Here is a 25,895-nt window from a genome sequence, read left to right as displayed (position 1 = left end):
CTGCTAAAGTCCTAAGCTAGTCTGTACGAAGACCTATAGATGTGGGGGAGGAATCCCTACAAGTACTAAGGACTGGGAGGAATATGGGACACCTCCTAACAGAAATAGTAGCAGACAGACGAACAAACAAAATATAAAGAACATAGAGGTCAGTAAACCAAGCAAACTAACAGAGCAAGACACAGAGCACAGGCTAGCTAGAAAGTAGATATACAATGAAGTCCAGCAAAGCCAGAAGGGCGGAGCAGGATTAAATAGGCCAACAAGGTCATGTGACCAGCAAAGGAAAAAAAACCTAACAGCAAGGTTCTAACATACACGTTGCATGTGTACCAACTTATATTCCAGTTCATCTCTTTAGGTTTTAGTTATAGTAGCACTTCAGTACAGTGATACTGTTCTATGGATCACACAAGAGTTATCTAAACTCAGACAATAGCAGATAAATGTAGAAATGGGTAAAACAAAATCTGAAAAAAAATCATTCTGGATGGGTCTGTCCCTACTTCAGAATTTAAAAAAGCTTTTTTCCATTTTTACCCTCACATCCCACAACACCTAAAACCATTGCTATAACTATTAAAAGATAAGCTACTTTATCCTTTTATGACTTCAAAGTGCTGGTCTGGCAGCGAGAAATCACATTTTAAAGTTCTGTCTGGAAATGCATAGGGATGTGATAATGCACTGTTAGCTTTTCGGTCTCTGCTGTATATCCCAACTAAAACCTGAAGAGATGAACTGGAATATAAGTTGATATGCATGCAACGTGTAGGCGTATGTTCACACTGACCACTAAACAGACAAAAACTTAGATAAAAACAAAATGAGCAAATACCCTGCAGTAAATAAATAGCAATAGTATATGAAAATAACATAGGGGACTTAGTTAACATTATTTTGATCAAAAAAATGTAAAAGCCATCCCACCGCATCAAGGAGACCCTATTCGGGATGGTCCTAAACTGAATAAGTGTCGAGAAGAACAGAGGCCCCAACTAATGGACACCAGCATTGGGGAGCTATATAAACGTAATGTTCAACTCATAGAAAAGGCAGGTCACTGAGTGCAAAAACATGAAAAAAAATAAACCTAAAGAGATGAACTGGATATAAGTTGGTGTGCATGCAACATGTAGACGCATGTTCCCACTGGCCACTAAACAGACAAAACTTAAGATAAAAACAAAATGAGCAAATACCCTGCAGTAAAGAAATAGCAATAGTGCATGAAAATAACATAAGGTACTTCGTTAACATTATTTTGATCAAAAAAACGTAAAAGTCATCCCACCCTATAGTAGTATTAACCCCTTCACCATCTCACAATTTTCCTTTTTTGCGCATTTGTTTTTTGCTCCCCTTCTTACCAGAGCCATAACTTTCTTATTTTTCCGTCAATATAGCCGTATGAGAGATTGTTAAATGTCACCATTCATTTAACCATATAGCGTACTGGAAAATGTGAAAAAGATTCCTAGTGCGGTAAATTTGCAAACAAAGTGCAATTTCACAGTTGTTTTTTTTTTTTTTTTATTTACCACGTTCACTAAATGCTAAAACTGACCTGCTATTATGATTCTCCAGGTTAGTACACGTTTGTCTTTTCCTTTTCGTAATTTTTAAAATGTAAAAGATGAAAATATATATATTTTTGCCTAAAATAAGGAAATGTGTGACCTTTAACTTTAGGCTTTTTAGAGATTGTTTCATCTTCAACTCGCTTAACTGTTCCCAATAACAGTACTTTTGACCAGGGGTGCCTAAAATTTACATGCCACTGTATATCCGTATATGCTAACGAAAACCGTTTGTGAGTTTGGAAAGAGAAACAGCGCCATCCAGAGGCATTTCTTTGGATAGGCTTACACGAGGATCAAGTTCCTAGCCTTGTAGTCACTCAAATACCTCAAGGAAAGACAAGATGTAAGGTGACCACCCACCTATTCTCTGTCCTAACATCTCACATACTAGACAAATTATTAGCTGAGGAGCCATCCCCCTGTTTTATTCATATTTTTTCATCTTTATACAGTAATAACTGCTAAAGGGAAATAAAATTGTTCCTCCATCATGGTAAGAAATTGATGTTTATTACTTTGGATCAAAGCTACATACTGCAGTACACGTCACACACTGTTAAAGTTAATATTGCATCGATGTGCTGCACGGAGAGCATCATTTACCTATTAAAGGAGTTAAAGATAATGCAAATTCCCTAATATGTTAGCCAATGTTAATCCAAATGAGAAATACTGTACAAGTTGCTACATAATGTAAGTGAATCTAAGTATACTAAGAAATTGCTCACTGTAATCTTTTCCAGGCATAATGTAATACATGCTTTATAACCGTACATATGGATGTACTGTTCAATGATGTGCTGTCTACACAGCGTGATATGAGATTATCAATAATCAAGTAAAATATACAGAAAATAGATACTATGTATCCACTTCAGCTATTTCTATAGCAACAGGCAAACTCCTGTTATACACACAGTATGCAATTGCACAATACAAAGAATATTTTTACATGAAACAACCACGCTGTGGTTTTAAACAGTGAAAGCTGTAAAACATTAAATTGCATTCCTATAACTCATACTACTAAGAAATGAAACTGATAACATTAAAGCTGGCAGGATAAGAGTAAGCGATGAAGTATTTGCTCATGGTAGAATCTCAGACATTCGGAGCAAACAACAGAAGCTCCTCTTCTTCTGGCACCTTCGTGTGTTTTGACTTTGAGGGACTTATTCTTTTGAAGCCAGAAAAGCTTTCTGCATTGTGGTTTAAGTGCTGCTTTATATCAGACCACAGGTTGGGTACAGAACCACAGCTACTGTAGATATTGGGCACTAGGTATAAATCAGAACATGGCTAAGACATTTAGTCATGGGAAATAATGCAAATTCAATTCCTAATGCCAAATAATGATAAAAAAGGCTAACTAAATTAGTTAATTAAATAAATGGGTAATTAGACTTGGGACTATTGAATCATGGGACCCAGGACCATGGTCTAGGTCAGTAGTCTATGGCCACTGGACGGGAAATCTGTGAATCCCATACCTTCCAGGTTTTTAATTAATGCAATGTCATCTGTGCATCACACTGCAGTGATGAAATGGTGGCTAACTGACATGGCTGGTGGACTGGAGTCTAGAATTGATTTGCCCAATTCTAGTGGCGATGCTTCTCTGGTTTCTCACCGGTCTATGCATCCTGGCCTCAAGCAGTGAACTATTAAATCATGGGACCACTGCAACATGTGATTGGCTGCAGCTTTCGGAGGTCAGCATATCATCAATGGAGGCCAGGATGCAGAGACTGGCAAGGGACCAGGCAAGCATTTGTTAAAAAATTGGGAAGGTATTCATACTCAGATTTCACTCTGGCATGCATTTAATTGCATATGCCCCTTCACTTGATCCTTTCCTTTCCCATTCCTTGGTTGAATTTGATGGAAATTTATCATTTTCAACTTTATTAACTATCTAACTATTTGTATTTTTTTTTTACAGACATCAATCGAGAACAATCCACAACAGCAACTGAAATTTTGCAAATTTATAAATTCACACCTGCCAATGCCAATTTCCATGCGGAAACGTTTTTCAGCACCATTATAGAATATGTTAAAAACATATGCACTTTTTTTCTAATTTATTCTTCTCCGGATTTTCCATGTGCAGATAAAAATAGAAGCATTTCCCTATGGATATATCCTAACACTTTTGTGAATGGTTTCTTTGTTATACGACTAATGAGAAAAGGTCCCATATTAGAAATTCATTCTAAGGTTCGAAGTGAATGTGAATCTATTGATTTAAAGATAGGAATGAACTTCAATGGACAGAGTGCCTATTAAGCCAGTTAATGCTGCCATAGAAATTCTTGATCAATTGGTAAAATAAGAATTATACATTAATGCAGCAGTTTAGATGATCATGAAAATTTTTACTTACCCGACTCTGGGGTTCTTACAATTGTACTGTCAGTGTAGCCTGGTTCAATGGTAACAGCTGAAACCTCAAATAAGTATGTCGTATATGGTCTAAGTTGTCCTACAATGTATGTAATTGGTTCATTCCAGATGGCATTAAATGTCCGAGAGGTTATGGTCTGCAATGTAAGTGAAGATGTGGTAGTAGACAGCCCACGAGTTGATGAAGGGCTACTTGTGCTCCATAAAAATGATTCACTTTTTTCCTTCAAAGAAAAAAATATAAATATTGATAAATACTTATTCAACATTCTTTATAACCGCCCCAGTGATACAAAATTACTTTATTATTACACCAGTAACAGTTCAGATCTTTAGGTAGTATTTTTACAATTTCTTACAGCATATAAAATATTTCAGCTTAGCCTTAAAGAGTTATTCCCAAGATAGTGATTAATCCACTATGCATAGCAGTGTTCCCCAACTCCAGTCCTCAAGGCCCACCAACAGGTCATATTTTCAGGATTTCCTTAGTATTGAACAGGTGATTGAATTATTGCCTGTGCAGGTGATGTAATTATCACCTGTGCAATACTAAGGAAATCCTGAAAGCATAGCCTGTTGGTGGGCCTTGAGGACTGGAGTTGGGGAACCCTGATCCATAGAATAGGGAATAACTTGTTGATCACTGGGGATCTGATTTCTGGGGATCCATTGATCCCAAAAACGAGACTCCTTCTCTCCATTCGTTGTCTATGGAACTGCTCGACAAGGGAGATTAAAGTGTATTACTATTCCCAGCAATCTCATAGGCCTGTTTCACATGTCCTGATATTTCTGGTACTTGAAAAACCAGTACCGGAGATATCCGTGTGTACCAGTTGGCGTACGTGTGGCAACCGTGTGCCGCCCATGTGTCGCATCCGGATCATACGTACCGGCGCCTGGGAATCAGCGGTACAGATCGCGCTGGGGTGCTTAAGGAATCTCTCATCATTGTCCCCTGCTTGTGCTGCGATCAACACCAGCAGGAGACAATGTTTAGAGTAGTATTCTGTCCCCTCTGTCTCCAAAACCTGTGACAATAAGAATAAAATAAAAAAATCATTATACTTGTCAGGAACGACACCGGAAGGATCACACAATATCCCACCGCTGCCACCAATTTGTCAGGAACTCCAACACACACAAAGGGATGACACCGGGGAGATCACACAATATCTCGCCGCTGCAGTCACGCTGTCCGTATTTCGTCTGGAGTCGCGAGCACACGATCCAGACTACTCTCTACGTAGGTATCGGTAAGCGACCAGTGAGCATATGGCGCAACACCCTGGGTTCCACAGACTGGAATCCGTGTTTAACACCCCCCGTACAGTCACTGTCAGCTTCACGATATGCCAATTATTAATACTCTCTGCCACCACCGGCCAAGTTTGAAATATAATACAGGCCTGGCCGGACTCCTGTGTTTTGGTAGCGCATATGGCTTTGGGGAAGGGAACGATTACAGAACAAAAGAAACAGAACTATTAAATTTTATATTTAATCCAAAGGGGAGGCAGTTTTTAGGAAAAATATATACATAAGGATGTTACAAAAGGGACATTAAAATACATATGCAGATACATAAAATAAACCAGGATAAAAAGTGAAACTTACACTATAAAGTTCGCTGAGACGACTCAATATAGGTGGAGGAGGGGCTCCCCGGTTGGAAGATGCTGTTATTGAACAGGACCCGTTGCTTATAATTCTTATTCCCCCCTGGCAATGAGTGCTCCTGTCTTCTCCATAGATTCTTTTATACCTAAGGGGAGATCTGGCCACACGCCCCTTGTGGTGACATCATGTGGGCCGGTCTCCAGCCTGTACATTTTTATTAGAAACACTAACTTCTGCGATAACTCATCGCTCGTTGATTGCAGAAGCTCGCAAAGTACGCCATTTTTTCCCTTATGATTTTATCTTTATTTTGAGATCACACTTCACATAGCTACAGTCTGCTATTCTGGTGTTTTTGCGCTACAGCTCCCTGATTTTGGTTACAGCCCTGGAAAACTACCTACACATTCCTGGGCTGATTTGGTCACTACCCATTTGGGTCTCGTTATTGCCGGACGTATGGAACTCATACTATTTCATATCTAATATCGGAGCCGATCTGGCTATGGCTGGTGGCCAGGAATTGTTTGAGTGTCTTTGAACTTAACGAACCATTTCCTCTTTCCTCCAAACTCATTGCTTGGGAGAAGGTGTCAGTCTATCTCAGGTCTGTGTTAAGAGGAAATACATTTGCATTTAAGCTTGTGACACTTCATGTGTAAAGCCTTTTGGCTGTGGGGGATAATTTGCAGGAAGACACAGTATAATTGTCATCTCTGGACAAACACTACAGGAGAGGGCATGGGAGAAGAGGCTAATATTCTGTTAATCTGTCCCTGACATTAATATTTTCCTGACATCTCCCCCTCTTTGAGGAGGCAAAAGGGGTGATTTACAGATCGCCCCTTGAGCCCACCTCCTGGCCCACCCTTCCTGCGGATCCAGCTTTCCGGACACCCTGACCGGTTTGGGATACATTTTCCCCCCACCTCTGACAGGCTATGGGTGCCTTCCTCCTATACTCCTGACAGACAGGGGGACACACCTTCCTCCTACCTTGCCTGGTTATGCGGCCTACCTTTTTACCAGTCATCCTCTTTACCTTGGGAGCTGCGCTCGCTAGGGGGGAGCTATGACCGGCCATGTCACGGTCCGTCGCGACACTGGTCGTCGGCACGGGACCACTTTCCCTATTGTCCCCGTGTTTCTCCCCATCCTTCCACATCATCTCTGGAGCCGTGCTAGTCATGGGGCAGCTACCACTGACCTTGTCACTATCTGGCATGACACTGGTCACCTGCACGAGACGACCTGCTTCCTGGTGTCCGTGCCTGCTCCCATCACCCATAGCACTTATACTGGCTCTCTTTAGGGGATCTTCAGCAGCATCACCTTGCAGGGTGAGGCGGCAGAGTTCTCCTTTACCACAACACACACTTTTATTATACATCACATTGACATTTTTGACAGCGGCATTACATGACATATCACATCTGGGAAGGTTGTCAGGGATGTATCGGGCAACCAACCATCCCAGATCAGTTTCCAATAGCACATTAGTGGGGAGATTCTCCGACACCCCCACTTCCCTTAATCCCCTCCCCGCACCCCAGTCCAGGAAAACTCGGGCCATCGGTATGGGACGGCAAACACCCCCAAACCCGGTGACAGTCAGGGTCTTCACAGGAATGAGTTCCTCTGGTAACACAAACTCAGGGCGGATCAGGGTGCGTTCTGCGCCAGAGTCCTTAAGGCCGACAGTGACAGTGTTGCCCACGGTAACGGGTTGTAAATTCTCCAGGGCCCGACCAACCGCCCCACCCACAAAAAGAATGGCTGCAGTAGGCTCTGGGGCCTCAGGTGTGGGGTTCATCTTCTGCCTCTCCGGGCAGACAAAGCTGATGTGACCCATTTGGTCACAAGTATAACACCTACGGGAGTCAAATGTAGGCTGGGTGCTAAAAGATGGGGCAGGACACACTGAGGGCCGGCTGGCTGGAACACTGGGGGTGGTTGTCGGCTTACCCCCCTTCCAGCTGCCGATGGCTGACTTCCGCACCTCTGGTGTGCGGTTGGCCTCATAGGTATCCGCGATCTGGGCTGCTTTAGCGGCTTCCTTTGGCTCCCGGTCCAGCACAAACTGTCTCACCTCCACAGGGCAAAGATGAAGAAACTGGTCCTTCAGATCCTTCAGGTCCTCGAAGTTGGTGACTGACAATCCTTGGATCCACTACTCAAAGTTGGTTCTGAGCCCGTCTACCACATCGCTGTAGGTGTCATGTGGTCCACGTTGGAGGGCTCTGAACTTTTTCCGGTAAACCTCCGGAGTCAGCTGGTACTTTTTTATCAGGGCCTCCTTGACGGCCTCATAGTCTCCATCTTGTTCTCGAGGGAGGGAAGCGAACACCTCCAAGGCTTTTCCTCGGAGCCCTGGAGTTAAGTACGCCGCCCACTGGTCCGTGGACAGCTGATACTGCCTGCAGGCCTTTTCAAAGCCTCGCAGAAATGTGTCCAAGTCCCCATCCTTTTCCATCACCGGGAAGTGCTCAGGACGGGGTTTAAAGCTGTTGGTGCTGTTGGACTCATGGGTCTGCGTCGAGGATGGCTCCGTGGGGATCCGGGCTAGTTCCAGCTGGTGTTGTCGGTCAGCTTGGGCCTGGCGCTCAGCAGCCTCTCGGTCAGCTTGTCGCTCAGCTCTCTCAGCCTCTCGGTCAGCTTGGGCCTGGCGCTCCTCCCGGTCAGCTCGGGCCTGGCGCTCCTCCCGGTCTGCTCGGGCCTGGGGCTCCTCCCAGTCAGCTTTGGCTTGTTGCTCTGCTCGCTCCTGATATTTCAGGATCAGCTGCAGTCGTCCGTCATGATCGTCTGCATCGAGCTGCTCCAAGGCCATCTGCAGGTGGGGGTCCACACTACCCTGGTTGCGGGTATGGCTGGCAATCACTGGTGGGACCCCTGCAGCAGCACAATCCGGGCCTTGGCTGGCCGCCACATCATCAGGGCTCTGCTGTCGGACAGGCTCTGCATCACCTTGTAGCAGTTCAGCAATCATTTGGACCTTGGTTTTGCCGGTGGGGTCAATCTGTCTCAGCTCACAGAGGGCGATGATAGTGGTCTTCACCTGCTGGTGATACCAGTTCTCTCCACGTGTAGCCATTATTGCCAAATAAAAGATAGGACAGAAAAACAAGAGAAGGAGGGGGATGCAACTGCTACACGTATAGTAATGTCCCAAATAAAAAAAATATTAAAACACTGAGCCTGATTTCTTAAATCTTTGCCCAGAATTCTCGCAAGAACTGTGCCAGTTTTCAGTGACAGGAATGATTCCTCAATCCAGCCACTGATGTTCTGTAATATCCCACCGCTTGCCACCAATTTGTCAGGAACGACACCGTCAGGAACTCCAACACACACAGAGGGACGACACCAGGGAAATCACACAATATCTCGCCGTTGCAGTCACGCTGTCCGTATTTCGTCCGGAGTCGTGAGCACACGATCCAGACTACTCTCTACGTAGGTATCGGTAGCGACCAGTGAGCATATGGCGCAACACCCTGGGTTCCACAGACTGGAATCCGTGTTTAACGCCCTCCTTACGGTCACTGTCAGCTTCACGATATGCCAATTATTAATACTCTCTGCCACCACCGGCCGAGTTTGAAATATAATACAGGCCTGGCCAGACGCCTGCGTTTTGGTAGCGTATATGGCTTCGGGGAAGGGAACAATTACAGAACAAAAGAAACATAACTATTAAATTTTATATTTAATCCAAAGGGGAGGCAGTGTTTAGGAAAAATATATACATAAGGATGTTACAAAGGGGACATTAAAATACATATGCAGATACATAAAATAAACCAGGATAAAAAGTGAAACTTACACTATAAAGTTCGCTGAGACGACTCAATATAGGTGGAGGAGGGGCTCTCTGGTTGGAAGATGCTGTTATTGAACAGGACCCGTTGCTTATAATTCTTATTCCCCCCTGGCAATGAGTGCTCCTGTCTTCTCCATAGATTCTTTTATACCTAAGGGGAGATCTGGCCACACGCCCCTTGTGGTGACATCATGTGGGCCGGTCTCCAGCCTGTACATTTTTATTAGAAACACTAACTTCTGCGATAACTCATTGCTCGTTGATTGCAGAAGCTCGCAAAGTACGCCATTTTTTCCCTTGTGATATCAAAATAAAGATAAAATCATACTTCACATAGCTGCAGTCTGCTATTCTGGTGTTTTTGCGCTACAGCTCCCTGATTTTGGTTACAGCCCTGGAAAACTACCTACACATTCCTGGGCTGATTTGGTCACTACCCATTTGGGTCTCGTTATTGCCGGACGTATGGAACTCATACTATTTCATATCTAATATCGGAGCCGATCTGGCTATGGCTGGTGGCCAGGAATTGTTTGAGTGTCTTTGAACTTAACGAACCATTTCCTCTTTCCTCCAAACTCATTGCTTGGGAGAAGGTGTCAGTCTATCTCAGGTCTGTGTTAAGAGGAAATACATTTGCATTTTAGCTTGTGACACTTCATGTGTAAAGCCTTTTGGCTGTGGGGGATAATTTGCAGGAAGACACAGTATAATTGTCATCTCTGGACAAACACTACAGGAGAGGGCATGGGAGAAGAGGCTAATATTCTGTCAATCTGTCCCTGACATTAATATTTTCCTGACATCTCCCCCTCTTTGAGGAGGCATAAGGGGTGATTTACAGATCGCCCCTTGAGCCCACCTCCTGGCCCACCCTTCCTGCGGATCCAGCTTTCCGGTCACCCTGACCGGTTTGGGATACATTTTCCCCCCACCTCTGACAGTCTATGGGTGCCTTCCTCCTATACTCCTGACAGACAGGGGGACACACCTTCCTCCTACCTTGCCTGGTTATGCGGCCTACCTTTTTACCAGTCATCCTCTTTACCTTGGGAGCTGCGCTCCCTAGGGGGGAGCTATGACCGGCCATGTCACGGTCCGTCGCGACACTGGTCGTCGGCACGGGACCACTTTCCCTATGGTCCCCGTGTTTCTCCCCATCCTTCCACATCATCTCTGGAGCCGTGCTAGTCATGGGGCAGCTACCACTGACCTTGTCACTATCTGGCATGACACTGGTCACCTGCACGAGACGACCTGCTTCCTGGTGTCCGTGCCTGCTCCCATCGTCCATAGCACTTATACTGGCTCTCTTTAGGGGATCCTCAGCAGCATCACCTTGCAGGGTGAGGCGGCAGAGTTCTCCTTTACCACAACACACACTTTTATTATACATCACATTGACATTTTTGACAGCGGCATTACATGACATATCACATCTGGGAAGGTTGTCAGGGATGTATCGGGCAACCAACCATCCCAGATCAGTTCCCAATAGCACATTAGTGGGGAGATTCTCCGACACCCCCACTTCCCTTAATCCCCTCCCCGCACCCCAGTCCAGGAAAACTCGGGCCATCGGTATGGGACGGCAAACACCCCCAAACCCGGTGACAGTCAGGGTCTTCACAGGAATGAGTTCCTCTGGTAACACAAACTCAGGGCGGATCAGGGTGCGTTCTGCGCCAGAGTCCTTAAGGCCGACAGTGACAGTGTTGCCCACGGTAACGGGTTGTAAATTCTCCAGGACCCGACCAACCGCCCCACCCACAAAAGAATGGCTGCAGTAGGCTCTGGAGCCTCAGGTGTGGGGTTCATCTTCTGCCTCTCCGGGCAGACAAAGCTGATGTGACCCATTTGGTCACAAGTATAACACCTACGGGAGTCAAATGTAGGCTGGGTGCTAAAAGATGGGGCAGGACACACTGAGGGCCGGCTGGCTGGAACACTGGGGGTGGTTGTCGGCTTACCCCCCTTCCAGCTGGCGATGGCTGACTTCCGCACCTCTGGTGTGCGGTTGGCCTCATAGGTATCCGCGATCTGGGCTGCTTTAGCGGCTTCCTTTGGCTCCCGGTCCAGCACAAACTGTCTCACCTCCACAGGGCAAAGATGAAGAAACTGGTCCTTCAGATCCTTCAGGTCCTCGAAGTTGGTGACTGATAATCCTTGGATCCACTACTCAAAGTTGGTTCTGAGCCCGTCTACCACATCGCTGTAGGTGTCATGTGGTCCACGTTGGAGGGCTCTGAACTTTTTCCGGTAAACCTCCGGAGTCAGCTGGTACTTTTTTATCAGGGCCTCCTTGACGGCCTCATAGTCTCCATCTTGTTCTCGAGGGAGGGAAGCGAACACCTCCAAGGCTTTTCCTCGGAGCCCTGGAGTTAAGTACGCCGCCCACTGGTCCGTGGACAGCTGATACTGCCTGCAGGCCTTTTCAAAGCCTCGCAGAAATGTGTCCAAGTCCCCATCCTTTTCCATCACCGGGAAGTGCTCAGGACGGGGTTTAAAGCAGTTGGTGCTGTTGGACTCATGGGTCTGCGTCGAGGATGGCTCCGTCGGGATCCGGGCTAGTTCCAGCTGGTGTTGTCGGTCAGCTTGGGCCTGGCGCTCAGCAGCCTCTCGGTCAGCTTGTCGCTCAGCTCTCTCAGCCTCTCGGTCAGCTTGGGCCTGGCGCTCCTCCCGGTCAGCTCGGGCCTGGCGCTCCTCCCGGTCAGCTCTGGCCTGGGGCTCCTCCCAGTCAGCTTTGGCTTGTTGCTCTGCTCGCTCCTGATATTTCAGGATCAGCTGCAGTCGTCCGTCATGATCGTCTGCATCGAGCTGCTCCAAGGCCATCTGCAGGTGGGGGTCCACACTACCCTGGTTGCGGGTATGGCTGGCAATCACTGGTGGGACCCCTGCAGCAGCACAATCCGGGCCTTGGCTGGCCGCCACATCATCAGGGCTCTGCTGTCGGACAGGCTCTGCATCACCTTGTAGCAGTTCAGCAATCATTTGGACCTTGGTTTTGCCGGTGGGGTCAATCTGTCTCAGCTCACAGAGGGCGATGATAGTGGTCTTCACCTGCTGGTGATACCAGTTCTCTCCACGTGTAGCCATTATTGCCAAATAAAAGATAGGACAGAAAAACAAGAGAAGGAGGGGGATGCAACTGCTACACGTATAGTAATGTATCAGATAAAAAAAATATTAAAACACTGAGCCTGATTTCTTAAATCTTTGCCCAGAATTCTCGCAAGAACTGTGCCAGTTTTCAGTGACAGGAATGATTCCTCAATCCAGCCACTGATGTTCTGTAATATCCCACCGCTTGCCACCAATTTGTCAGGAACGACACCGTCAGGAACTCCAACACACACAGAGGGACGACACCAGGGAAATCACACAATATCTCGCCGTTGCAGTCACGCTGTCCATATTTCTTCCGGAGTCGCGAGCACACGATCCAGACTACTCTCTACGTAGGTATCGGTAGCGACCAGTGAGCATATGGCGCAACACCCTGGGTTCCACAGACTGGAATCCGTGTTTAACGCCCTCCTTACGGTCACTGTCAGCTTCACGATATGCCAATTATTAATACTCTCTGCCACCACCGGCCGAGTTTGAAATATAATACAGGCCTGGCCAGACGCCTGCGTTTTGGTAGCGTATATGGCTTCGGGGAAGGGAACAATTACAGAACAAAAGAAACATAACTATTAAATTTTATATTTAATCCAAAGGGGAGGCAGTGTTTAGGAAAAATATATACATAAGGATGTTACAAAGGGGACATTAAAATACATATGCAGATACATAAAATAAACCAGGATAAAAAGTGAAACTTACACTATAAAGTTCGCTGAGACGACTCAATATAGGTGGAGGAGGGGCTCCCTGGTTGGAAGATGCTGTTATTGAACAGGACCCGTTGCTTATAATTCTTATTCCCCCCTGGCAATGAGTGCTCCTGTCTTCTCCATAGATTCTTTTATACCTAAGGGGAGATCTGGCCACACGCCCCTTGTGGTGACATCATGTGGGCCGGTCTCCTGCCTGTACATTTTTATTAGAAACAGTAATTTCTGCGATAACTCATCGCTCGTTGATTGCAGAAGCTCGCAAAGTACGCCATTTTTTCCCTTATGATTTTATCTTTATTTTGATATCACACTTCACATAGCTGCAGTCTGTTATTCTGGTGTTTTTGCACTACAGCTCCCTGATTTTGGTTACAGCCCTGGAAAACTACCTACACATTCCTGGGCTGATTTGGTCACTACCCATTTGGGTCTCGTTATTGCCGGACGTATGGAACTCATACTATTTCATATCTAATATCGGAGCCAATCTGGCTGTAGCTGGTGGCCAGGAATTGTTTGAGTGTCTTTGAACTTAACGAACAATTTCCTCTTTCCTCCAAACTCATTGCTTGGGAGAAGGTGTCAGCCTATCTCAGGTCTGTGTTAAGAGGAAATACATTTGCATTTTAGCTTGTGACACTTCATGTGTAAAGCCTTTTGGCTGTGGGGGATAATTTGCAGGAAGACACAGTATAATTGTCATCTCTGGACAAACACTACAGGAAAGGGCATGGGACAAGAGGCTAATATTCTGTTAATCTGTCCCTGACATTAATATTTTCCTGACAATACTCATCTGGCTTGAGGCGACCGCACACACTGAGAAACAGAGGAAAATGACGCGCTGTGGCGAGCGGGCCCCTGTGCTGAGCTCACTGAGTGACAGGACATCGCTTACTGAGCTCAGCGCAGATCCGGGACCCACTTGCTGCAGCGAGTCATTCTCCTCTGCTCCTCAGCGGTCGCCTCAAGCCTCGTGAGTATAATGATTTTATTTTCACACTAGGAGACAGCGGAGGCAGAATACTACTCTCAACATTGTCCCCTGCTGGAGCTGATAGCAGTGCAAGCAGAGGACAATGATGATAGATGTCTCCAGCACACAGCGCTTGGGAAAAGCGTGAACTGTACCGCTGATTCCTTGATGCCGGTATGTGTCACACTGATGATACACAGATATCCTTCATGTGTCATCAGTGTACACGTGTGCGGGATCATTTGACTGGGTCTACGTGTGTGTCTCCAGTACTTGTGAAAACTGTCACTACACATACTGGAGACACTGACATGTGAAAGAGCCCATATACAGTGAATGGAGTGGAAGTCGAGCATGTATTCCTCCTCTCCATTCAGACAGTGCACTGCAGAGTCTGGTTCCTGGCATCAAGAGCCCCATTCTCGTGATTGATGGGGGTCCCCACAGTCTAAATACTCAGCAGCCAATAAATATCCACTGTCCGAGATAATATCATGTGAATAACCCTTCAAGACTGATTAGCTCACAGAGCATTGTTTAGACTAAATACAATGGTATCCTTTCATCAAGAATAGGACTAGCTATATACCAGATTTTAGCCTCAGGATGTAAGCAAACGCGTTTCAGAAGTAGTCTTTAGTCATTGCACTATGATGCAATGAGTAAAGACCCTGTCTGAAACGCGTTTAATTCCTTCATTGTGGTGTTGTATAGCTGCAACAGTTTTTAATGTTTTTTCTACAATAAATATTATTGGATTGTATCAGAATATCTTGGAAGCTGGATTTCCCCTCTGTTTCCTCCTACAATATATCTGGGTTACCACCAAAGTTTCAGAAAGGAGCAGTAATTAAGTATAGCTAAATAAACTCCTCCAATAGTAGTAAAACAAAGTCAGCAGAAAACAATACATCAAAGGCAAAAATTTGAAAAAATAAAAAGTATTTATGCATCTCAACATTTTCCAAATCCTATTATCACTGGAATCATTAGTTTTCTTCATTGGACAATCATTAATGTCCAACTATATGATTTCATTTTTTTTCCATACTGACTCCTGAATAGGTCATTACACCTCTGCCCTTGTGTTATGGGAGTTTAGTTTGTTGCTAGATAAACTGAAGGATGTTCTTATGGGAGTTTAGGCTTTTTGTTCTGGTGGATGTAGGCTAATAAAACAAAAAAGGGCACGATTGTAACACCACTCAGGCAGATGGAGGCAAGTGGTGCTTCATGAATTGAATTTTTAGTTATTGCCTTGGATCCAGGGGGTAACGTTTCTACTTGCGGAGACTGACATGTCAAGCCTCACATGCCAAGGTGAGGAGACTTTTAAGCCGCAATGCTCCTCTGGGAAATATGCAAATTGTCTCTTTAGAGAGGAAGAGAACTAGAACTCTAGTGCCACCTATAGTAAGTAGCAATCCTAAAAGTCAGTATCGACTCTCTAACAAGCCTTGTCACACGACTTAGGATAATAGCCAAAAGCAAAATTTCAATTTGCAGTGACTACTAGTTTAACAGGTAGCGTGTTGTATATTGTTTTTGAAGAGAGCTCGACAGGTGATACACGTTGCCCAAACCATAGCCAGCATGTACAGTAGGGAAAAAAAGTATTTAGTCAGCCACCAATTGTGCAAGTTCACTTAAAAAGATGAGAGAGGCCTGTAATTGACATCATAGGTAGACCTCAACTATGAGAGACAAAATGAGAAAACAAATCCTGAAAATCACATTGTTTGATTTGGAAATAATTTTTTTTCAAATTTTGGTGGAAAATAAGTATTTGGTCAATTACAAAAGTTCATCTCAATACTTTGTTATATATCCTTTGTTGGCAATGACGGAGGTCAAACGTTTTCTGTAAGTCTTCACAAGGTTAGCACACGCTGTTGCTGGTATGTTGGCCCATTCCTCCATGCAGATCTCCTCTAGAGCAGTGATGTTCTGGGGCTGTCGCTGGGCAACACAGACTTTCAACTCCCTCCAAAGGTTTTCTATAGGATTTAGATCTGGAGACTGGCTAGGCCACTCCAGGACCTTGAAATGCTTCTTACGAAGCCACTCCTTTGTTGCCCTGGTGGTGTGCTTGGGATCATTGTCATGCAGAAAGACCCAGTCACGTTTCATCTGCAATGCCCTTGCTGATGGAAGGAGGTTTGTACTCAAAATCTCACGATACATGACCCCATTCATTCTTTCATGTACACGGATCAGTCATCCTGGTCCCTGGGCAGAGAAACAGCCCCAAAGCATGATGTTGCCACCCCCATGCTTCACAGTAGGTATGGTGTTCTTTGGATGCAACTCAGCATTCTTTCTCCTCCAAACACGACGAGTTGTGTTTCTAGCAAACAGTTCTACTTTGGTTTCATCTCACCTTATGACATTCTCCCAATACTCTTCTGGATCATCCAAATGCTCTCTAGCAAACTTTAGATGAGCCCGGACATGTAATGGCTTAAGCAGGGAGACACTTCTGGCACTGCAGGATCTGAGTCCCTGGCAGCGTAGTGTGTTGCTGATGGTAGCCTGTGTAATGCTGGTCCCAGCTCTCTGCGGGTCATTCACTAGGTCCCCCCGTGTGGTTCTGGGATTTTTTCTCACTGTTCTTGAGATCATTTTGACCCCTCGGGGTGAGATCTTATGTGGAGCCCCAGATCGAGGGAGATTATCAGTGGTCTTGTATGTCTTCCATTTTTTTATTATTTCTCCCACAGTTGATTTCTTCACACCAAGCTGCTTGCCTATTGTAGATTCAGTCTTCCCAGCCTGGTGCAGGGCTACAATTTTGTTTTTGGTGTCCTTCTACAGCTCTTTGGTCTTCACCATAGTGGAGTTTGGAGTGTGACTGTTTGAGGTTGCGGACAGGTGTCTTTTATACTGATAACAAGTTCAAACAGGTGCCAGTGTGGCGCCCCTGAGGGTTCGACCGCCACAGAAATGCTGCACTTCTGCAATGGAGTGTGGTGTTCCTCCTCTGAGGTAAGGCCGGTGTGATGGTGGTTACCTAGCCTTTTGCATCCAACACCACATTTCCACCAGAGGGAGCTATTATGCACTAGGTGCTGCTCCCCTGGTTACTGGGAGACTGGGGAACACAAACTGGTAGGAACCAGTTAGTGGGTGTGGGTGGAGGAACAGTTAGTTAGTTACACTTCTAATTTCATATTTAATAGAATGCCATCTTTGATCTTGGTTCTTCGTTGGTCTTTCTGCTGGTTCAAACATGGTCCTGTGTGGACCTGTCCTTCTTAGTGGTCGTACTGTGCTGTCATGAACTGTGTGTTAAGTGACTTCCCTCCGGGAGTGCAGATACTGTGTGGGCCTGCTCCGGTATGGGACACAGCCCTCGCTCCCCGATCTATGGGACGAGAGGGAGGTTGCAGACAAGGAATGTCTCAACCCGGCCAAGGACCAGGATCAAGAAGGCCCGGGAGCTTTAGAGTGTGGCTCCCAAGCAAATGGGTCCCGGGGAGGATGCAGACGGAGCGGAGTACGCCACCTGTCCTCTTCTACCTGATCTATTCAGAGGGATTCCAGCTGCAAGAGGGGTACCGGCCCCCGACTCCCGACCTCGTACTCTATGTCCAGGATGGGAAAGCCCGATTAGGCCCTGAGGATCCCGCCGGGCTTGGGATGGAGAGGAATTGCCACCCGAGCCATACACCTGAGAGGAGCTCAGAGGGAGACCCGGCTTATCTACACACGCACAGGCGGGAAAAGGTAAAGTCTGTAGTGCAGGAACACTCTGGTGTAGGGATGCTACCTCACACTGGACTTCCTCGGAGGTAGTCGGACCCCCGTCCCTGGTGGCCGCAGGACTCCGCGAGGAGCAGGGAGAAGCCTTGCGCTGCTTATGAGAACTGTGAGTAAAGCCTTGGAAATTCATCGCTATGGCCTCCGGACTGTTCATTACGCGCCATACCACGCGACGCGGTGCCCGCACTCCCCGCGCTACTACTACTACCCACTTCATCCTGCCTTGCCTGCCCTGAGGCCGCGCTCCGCCTGTGGGGAGCAGCGAGAACTTTAGCCGCCATGACATCGGGCCTCAGCGGACTGTAGCGGCGCTGGTGGCGCATCACCAGACACCACAGGTGGCGTAGTCGACAATTACCACTCAACCCGGAAAGCCCTAACATCATTTTCAATGTGACGGCCCTGGGCACGGAACGGGTCCAGGCCACGACTGCATCCCCGTTCTCAACATCTGACCCGGCTCCGAGTACCCCATCTTCCCAGGGCAGGGCTTGCTAGCGTCACATCACTACTACAGGTAATGAGTGGAGGACAGAGGAGCTTCTTAAAGAAGAAGTTACTGGTCTGTGAGAGCCAGAAATCTTGCTTGTTTGTAATAGACCAAATACTCATTTTCCACCAAAATTTGAAAAAACATTTCTTTCCAAATCAGACAATGTGATATTCAGGATTTGTTTTCTCATTTTGTCTCTCATAGTTGAGGTCTACCTATGATGTCAATTACAGGCCTCTCTCATCTTTTTAAGTGGGAGAACTTGCACAATTGGTGGCTGACTAAATACTTTTTTCTCCACTGTATCCGCCACTGGCTATAGGATCACAGCAATGCATGCTTGACTCTGTGGCGTTTCAGAGAAAAACATACTTTTAATAGCTGCCGGGGACAAAGCACACTAGTTGTACAGGCAGGTCCCAGTGATTTCTCCCTGCCCACTGACAATGACTGATATGCGTATAAGCTGAGATTTGTCAGTCACTTTCAGAGAGTGGGGAGCTATTAAAAGTATGTTTTTCTCCGAAAGCAGCGGAGTTTCAGAGTCAAGCATATATTGCTGTGATCCTACAGCCAGTGGCTGATACTTGCTGTCCACGGTTTGAGAAACATGCATCACCTGTCAGGTTTACTTTAAAGAGCCTTAACTTATTTTATTTTTCCACCAACATAGGCATATGAGGGCTTGTTTTTTGGTGGGACGAGTTGTATTTTTGATTGACATAATTCATTTTACCATATATTTTACTGAGATATGGAAAAAAATTTCCAACTGAGGAGAAATTAGGAAAAAAAACACAATTTCACTAATCTTTTTTGGGCTTAGCAGCATCAATTATGCAATAAAAATGACCTAGCAACATGATTCATAAGGTGATTAAGACGATACCAAACATGCATTGTTTTTTTACTATAAGGGCTCGTTCGCGCGACTGCATAACTTGGATGAGTGTTATCCGTCGAATTGGTCAGAGGAAAAAAAACGCAGAATGCACGATTTGCTTCTGAGAATCGGATAGCAATCGCCTATTCAAGTCTATGGGTCCGTGGAAAAATCGTACCGCACTCGGGTGACATTAGAGTGCAGTCCAATTTTCATGGACTGACATTACAAAAAAGTAAAGAATCTCTTTTTTTCTCCACACCTCCAAGAAAATTGGATCACACCCTGATCACATTCTGATCACATTCTGATCAGAGTCTGATCAGAGTGTGATTAGTATCTGTGGACCAATTTTATCAGATGTGGAGAAAAAGGTCGTGTGACCTTAGCGCATCAGTGGCTTTAAAAAGTTCTGAACTTTGTAAAAAAGAAAAAGTTGGTTTGTGTTATCATAATCCGAGGCTTATAACATTTTTATTTTCCGTTAATGGAGAAATGTGAGGACTTGTTATTTTGCATGTCAAGTGCAGATTTTACTGGTATCATTTTCGGGTACATACTTTTGTGTACATTGCTTTTAGTTGCATTTCTTGGTTTGGTGAAATTTCCAAAAAATGTCAATTTGGGCATTTTTTATTTATTTTCCTTATGACATTTTGCGTACATGTTAAGCAATTTTAAATTTTGATAGGTCAGCCTTTTATAAAAGCAGTGATACTTATTATGCTTATATCCTTATTTATGAGTTTTGTTTTTCACAGTTTTATAAACTTTTTTTTTACTTTTCATTTTGTTCATTTCCACAATTTTAAACCTACAGCTTGTTCTATATGCTGCAATACTATGGTATTACATTATTTAATCCTAATATTTGTCTCATTTGAAGCCCAGACTTTACAGAAGTACCAACATGGCAGCAACAGGAGCCTTCATCAAGAATTGTGATGGGTGCTCGGAACAGTCGCCAAGACAGGATTGCGCAGTTTAAATTACATTGTCAAAGGCTACTAACGGCATTTGATGGGTTAACAACAGCTATTGGAGATTATTCCAGTTGCTGGAGTTAGAGGCAGATGTTGGCAGTGTAATACAGCCATCATCTGCCTTGTGCTAAGTGTGCTCAGCTCCTGTGCCCGTTCCATTCACTCACACCTATTGCATGACATAATAATACAAATGAAGTGTGAAAGGGTTAATATCAAAATTACATTATCACCTATCAAATCCCTCCTGTCCCTCTAAATGTTTTACCTTATGCAGTTGTCAAAAAGAAAAACAGACTTTGACATTAAAATAAAATTCACTGTGTATTACATTTTCAGCCTTTTTTTAGATATTAATACAGTTCTTTTCTTTACTTTACAGTTCATAGCCTTGGAAACTGACCACCGCTGCTGTCTAGCAGTTGTGGACAACCGTGTGCGCAGTGCTTACAAGCTCTTTTCTATTGAGCTTGTAAGCACTGCATTAACGTTAGATGGGATCACTGGAGAGCACTCTTTGCTCCTCCTCCCGGCCAGCTTCAAGTGCACTGCTTACAAGATAGACAGCAGTTGTGGTGGGTCTGTTAGGCATCGAGCTATAAACAAAAGAATTGAAAAGTGTTAATATCTCAGGAATGGCTGCAAATTTTAATAAACAGTAAATTACAACTGTGCTTATTTTTACAAGCACTATGTGCCAATACTCATCTATAAAGATGGGAATAACCACTTTAAGCTAGAGATTTAGAATATTATGCTCTACCTAGGATGAACTTACAGTACACTCTGGCAAAGCTCCATTCATAATGTCTTCGACTTTCACAGTGGTATCCTTTACTATTGTTCCAGTCCTTGCATGTTTAACACTTATTTTGAAGCTAGTAATTTTTCCATGGGGCTGTCGAGGTAAAAACCACGTAAGATTCACTGCTGATGAATTAAGTGCTTCGACGGTAAGATTTACAACCTTTCCTGGAGCTGTAAAAAATAAAGGTGTGTTTATATTAAAACGATTCAATATGATACTTACAGAAAACAAACAGCATAATATATAGCTGTCAATGCAATACAAGAACAGCATTTTATTTAGTGGGCTCAAAGAGAAATAGACTGCTCCTTTCTAATATACAGTAAGTGAAAGTATCTAACTTTGTCAACACTATTTCTTACAAGATGGTGGAAATGGGAGTTTAAGAAGTATAGCAGGAAAATGGAGAAATCCAGCAAAGGGTCCTTAAAATAACATCTTTATTGATGATCCATTAAAAATCCAATCTGGAATTGCAATTCCACATTGGATTTTTAATGGATCTTCAATTAAGAAATTATTTTAAGGACCCTTTACTGGATATCTCCATTTTCCTGCATTGAACTTTTGCTGTACTACAAGGCTTTATCGGCGCATCAGGGATCCTTGGTTTCCGTGAGTGTGCTGACTTCTCCCTTTTATTGTTATTTAAGAAGTATAGTCTCATTTCAGCTGCCTACGAGGTGGCCTCCCATCTTTTTCGGACACCTTATAGAAAGCCTTTCACTGGATTTTTTTTATTTAAACTGAGTACCTCCTTCCATTGGTGCTGGTCCACTGATTCTGAAACAGTCTTTTTCTTCTAGGCCCTTCCATTATTACCAGGGGTAAAACTTTGCAATGATGGGAAACGGAAGAAAAAGATAAACTATCCCAGAATCAGTAGAGCAGCGCCAATTTGAGGAGGTACTCAGTTTAAATAACAAAAATCCAATGAAAGGTTCCATTTATTAGTACATTTAGTTAGACAGTCATACAGTAACTCAACCCTTCAAATTCCTATAGCTTTGCATAATAAGACAGATTTACTGTGCAGGTAGAAAATGCTCTTTAAGTGCAATCTGTTACATGAGAAATGAACCCAATCTGCAGGCACCACGTTATAGAGCGGGGGGGCGAAGCAGATAAATACATGGGTTTGTGGGAAAAGATTCAATGCGACCTGTGTTATATTTATTTAAATCTCTACTCATTCTGAGCTTTCAGTCAAATAGGCGGTCCTATGAGTGACTGGCAGTTATTGCTTCCATAAAAGGAAGTCTGTAAAACAGTGAGTAGGATCGCCCACTTGACTAAAAAGACAAGAATAAGCAGAGATTTAAATAAATAAAACACATTAAATTGAATATTTTCACAAAAAAATATATATTAATGTGTTCAACTTCTGTTTTTTCATACCATGATACCTGCAGATTGGGCAGCTTTTCCAGTGTGACAGGTTTGCTTTAAAATCAGCTATAACAATATAAAGACCGTTTAAAGATTTTAAATGTGAGTTAGAAGTATATTCCATTGGTCTCCATAGATCAGCTGTATCCTTATTATTTATTAGGTGCTGCAATAGGGCATTTACCAGAACTGACATTATAACAAAATGGGCTGAACCTATATCAGTAGGAAATGTTATGACAGTCAAGGAAAGAGATAACGGATATTCTGCCTTCTAACAAATTACCAAAAATCGAAGAAATTGGATGAGGGGCAAATACTTTTTCACAGCACTGTAGTTGTCGCTCTGTGAAGTTTAGTGACAACAATTCTGGGCAACAAATGGTAGGAAAACCCAGAAACATTACTCCCCCCGCTCTCCTTGGGCATCATTGCATTCATATTACATGATCTGCACCTACTAATGAATGAGTGTATTCCACGAAAAAAAAAGTAATTGCTCTTTAAGTAAACACATTTAACAATTCAACAGAACACATCTTTACACACATAATTTGTCAAACTTTAATATCCATGGGCAATATATGCGGGGAGGAACAATCTGGATCTCTTCCTCTCCGCACAGTTTAACCAGTGCGCTGGCAGATACTTGTTTTATTGCCCATTGCTTATATACCCTACTCTCCATTTGTACCTTTTCATGATAAGATAAATAGAAAGCCAGTCTCATAGTCTTCTTTCAGAAACTCAATCTTCATTACTGAATATTACAGTTAAGCGTAGGAAACCACTGCTCTACAGCAAGCGCTAATCCACAAGTCATGTGGACAAATTAAGAGTGGGGAAGAATAAGTCTCTGCTAGTCTTCTCTGATGGCTGTTTATTTCCCACAGAAGCAAAGGATCAAGTATAGAGAAGATCGAATTGTTTGAAGTTCCAGTTTGCTAGTTTTGCCAAATTTTAACAAAGAATTGAATTTGCAGTGAATAAATTCACAATGCAGCAAAGCCTCTAAATGCCCCAAAAATAGGTGTATAACACTCGAAGGTCTCCTAGGACTGCATTGAACTCCCGTTGAGCTCTTTAATACAAACACATCCTTGCCACATCTGACTATGTGAAAACGGATGGAAATTGCTGTTTACAGTAGAACAGGCTGTTTAACAACACACTGAAGTATCAGACTTGTTAAGCTATGTAAATGATAGTAAAGGTCCAGAAATGATCCCTTTTTGGAGGGTGCAGAATGCCTGCCTTGCTGGAGGTTATACACAAATGGAAAAAGCTATGACCTTTTCACAAGGAGTGATGCAAAAATGATCCCTGCTTCGTAAATTTCAAGAGCTTTTTTCGGAGCTAAATGAAAAGGTGAAAACTTTTTCACAAGGCATCCAAAAAATATCCCTTTATTTTATGTTCAAAAACAGGTGCTCAGAACTTTTGAAAATGAAGAAGCAATGGTTTCCCAACTAAAAGTGAAAATATTATTTCTTTTTAGGGAACCACAACAGGTTTGCTATTCTCAAAACAAGTAAACAATTTCAAAGATTTTTTAACAAGCCTTCCAAAAATTATCCCTTTTTTTAGAGAACAGGAATGGGCTGTTTTCAAAGTGAAGAAGCATTTGCTTGTTGTCAAAAAGCCTTTAAACATGGCCCCAACTCTTTGATGTTTGTGTATTCTCAAGAGAGTATATTTTTTGTCATGAGTGTACTATAAAACACAGTATGCAGCCAGGAAATGTATGGCTGGCATTGTTGTGCAGTGGCAGTGGAAGAAGCCACATGGGCTGAGCATGAACCATGGGCAGTGACAGCAGCAGAAGTCAAAAGGTAGGCACATGGTAGGTCCAATTTAATAATTGGCAACAGTCACAGGTAAATGAAAGTCATTACTGATCTATGTCTGATTAATTTTTTACAAATATACAATTTTCAATTCTTGAGGTGGATAACCTGGTCCATTTCGTTGTAACAAAGTCACCGGCTGCACTGAATACCCGCTCTGAAAAAACACTGGAGGCTGGACATGACAATACGTCCATAGCAAACTAGGCCAGTGCTTGCCACTGGTCCAATCAGTTGACCCAAAAGTAAAAGAGATTGGGGCTTAGGGTAGCTGCCTGCGAAAGGATACAGTCAAGATATGACTGAAGCTGGCTATTCAGCCAGTGAGCTGTGTTTGCTAAAGTGTTTCAGGTTTTGGCAATGGAAGATAAAACATCCATCATATCAAAGATACTGTAACTGTTGCAGCTGCCTCAGCTACTTGTTCTAAGCCTAACACTGGCACAGGTAAGAGAGCAGTGAAGCTGCATGGATGCTAGAAGGGTCTGTTGGTTATTCATGTGGTCGGCAGACATATGCTCAGCGAAAGAGTAGGCAACACAACTTATCATTACTAATCCACTATCTCTCAGATAACGCTCTTCTTGGCCCTTTACAATCTGGTTTCCGCTCCTTACACTCTACTGAAACTGCCCTTACTAAAGTCTCTAATGATCTACTAACAGCTAAATCTAATGGCCACCAGCTATGCTCAGCGCTATCTGCCTCAAGGATACTGCTCTCTCCTGGTTAGCTTCATACCTCTCTGACTGCTCCTTTACTGTATCTTTTGCTGACTCCTCTTTCTCTCCTCTTCCCCTTACTGTTGGGGTTCCTCAAGGATCAGTCTAAAACTGAATCTGTCAAAGAATGAACTCCTTGTGTTTCCTCCCTCCACTAACCTACCTATGCCCAAAATTGTAATTTCCATGTGTGGTTCTACCATTACTCTCCAGCAACATTCCCGCTGTCTTGGGGTCATATTTGATTTGATTGGTCTGATTTTTCATTCACCCACTACATTCGATCACTCACTCACTCATGTCACCTGCACCTCAAAAACATCTCTAGAATTCAACCTTTTCTTACCTTTGACTATGCAAAAACGCTTACTGTTGCTCTTATTCACTCTCGTCTTATTCATTCTCGTCTGGACTATTGCAACTCTCTACTAATAGGTCTCCCTCTTACTAAACTCTCTCCTCTCCAATCCATACTGAACGCAGCAGCCAGGATCATATTCCTGTCCATCCGCTACACCGGTGCCTCTACCCTCTGCCATTCATTGCACTGGTTGCCCATCCGCAACAGAGTCCAATATAAACTTCTCACTTTCCAGCTCAAAGCATTCCACAGTTCAGCACCACTCTATGTCTCCTCCCTTGTCTCAATGCTAACGACCCAACAATAACATCCTAAATAATCCGAACCTCCCAATCCCTTCTCCAAGACTTCTCGTGTTCTACGCTAATTCTTTGGAATGCACTACCCAGGACAACTC

General features: G+C 44.0%; 1 protein-coding gene across 1 annotated transcript in view; it reads right to left on the bottom strand.

The window, feature by feature from the left end:
• PTPRQ (protein tyrosine phosphatase receptor type Q) overlaps positions 1 to 25,895 on the bottom strand; it is an 814,679-nt gene that overhangs the window by 400,704 nt on the left and 388,080 nt on the right. The window contains exons 23-24 of the mRNA XM_073651596.1: positions 21,150 to 21,349; positions 3,970 to 4,213 (exon numbers count right to left, since the gene is read on the bottom strand). Of these exons, the coding sequence (XP_073507697.1) occupies positions 3,970 to 4,213; positions 21,150 to 21,349 (444 nt within the window). The remainder of the gene's footprint in view (positions 1 to 3,969; positions 4,214 to 21,149; positions 21,350 to 25,895) is intronic.

Source organism: Phyllobates terribilis, unplaced genomic scaffold, assembly GCF_046119375.1.
Source record: "Phyllobates terribilis strain yellow unplaced genomic scaffold, ASM4611937v1 Scaffold_11__3_contigs__length_659146591, whole genome shotgun sequence".
In the NCBI taxonomy this organism is placed as follows: Eukaryota; Metazoa; Chordata; class Amphibia; order Anura; family Dendrobatidae; genus Phyllobates; species Phyllobates terribilis.
Note: the sequence above shows the minus strand (reverse complement) of the source record. Positions and strands in the feature narration are given on the sequence as shown.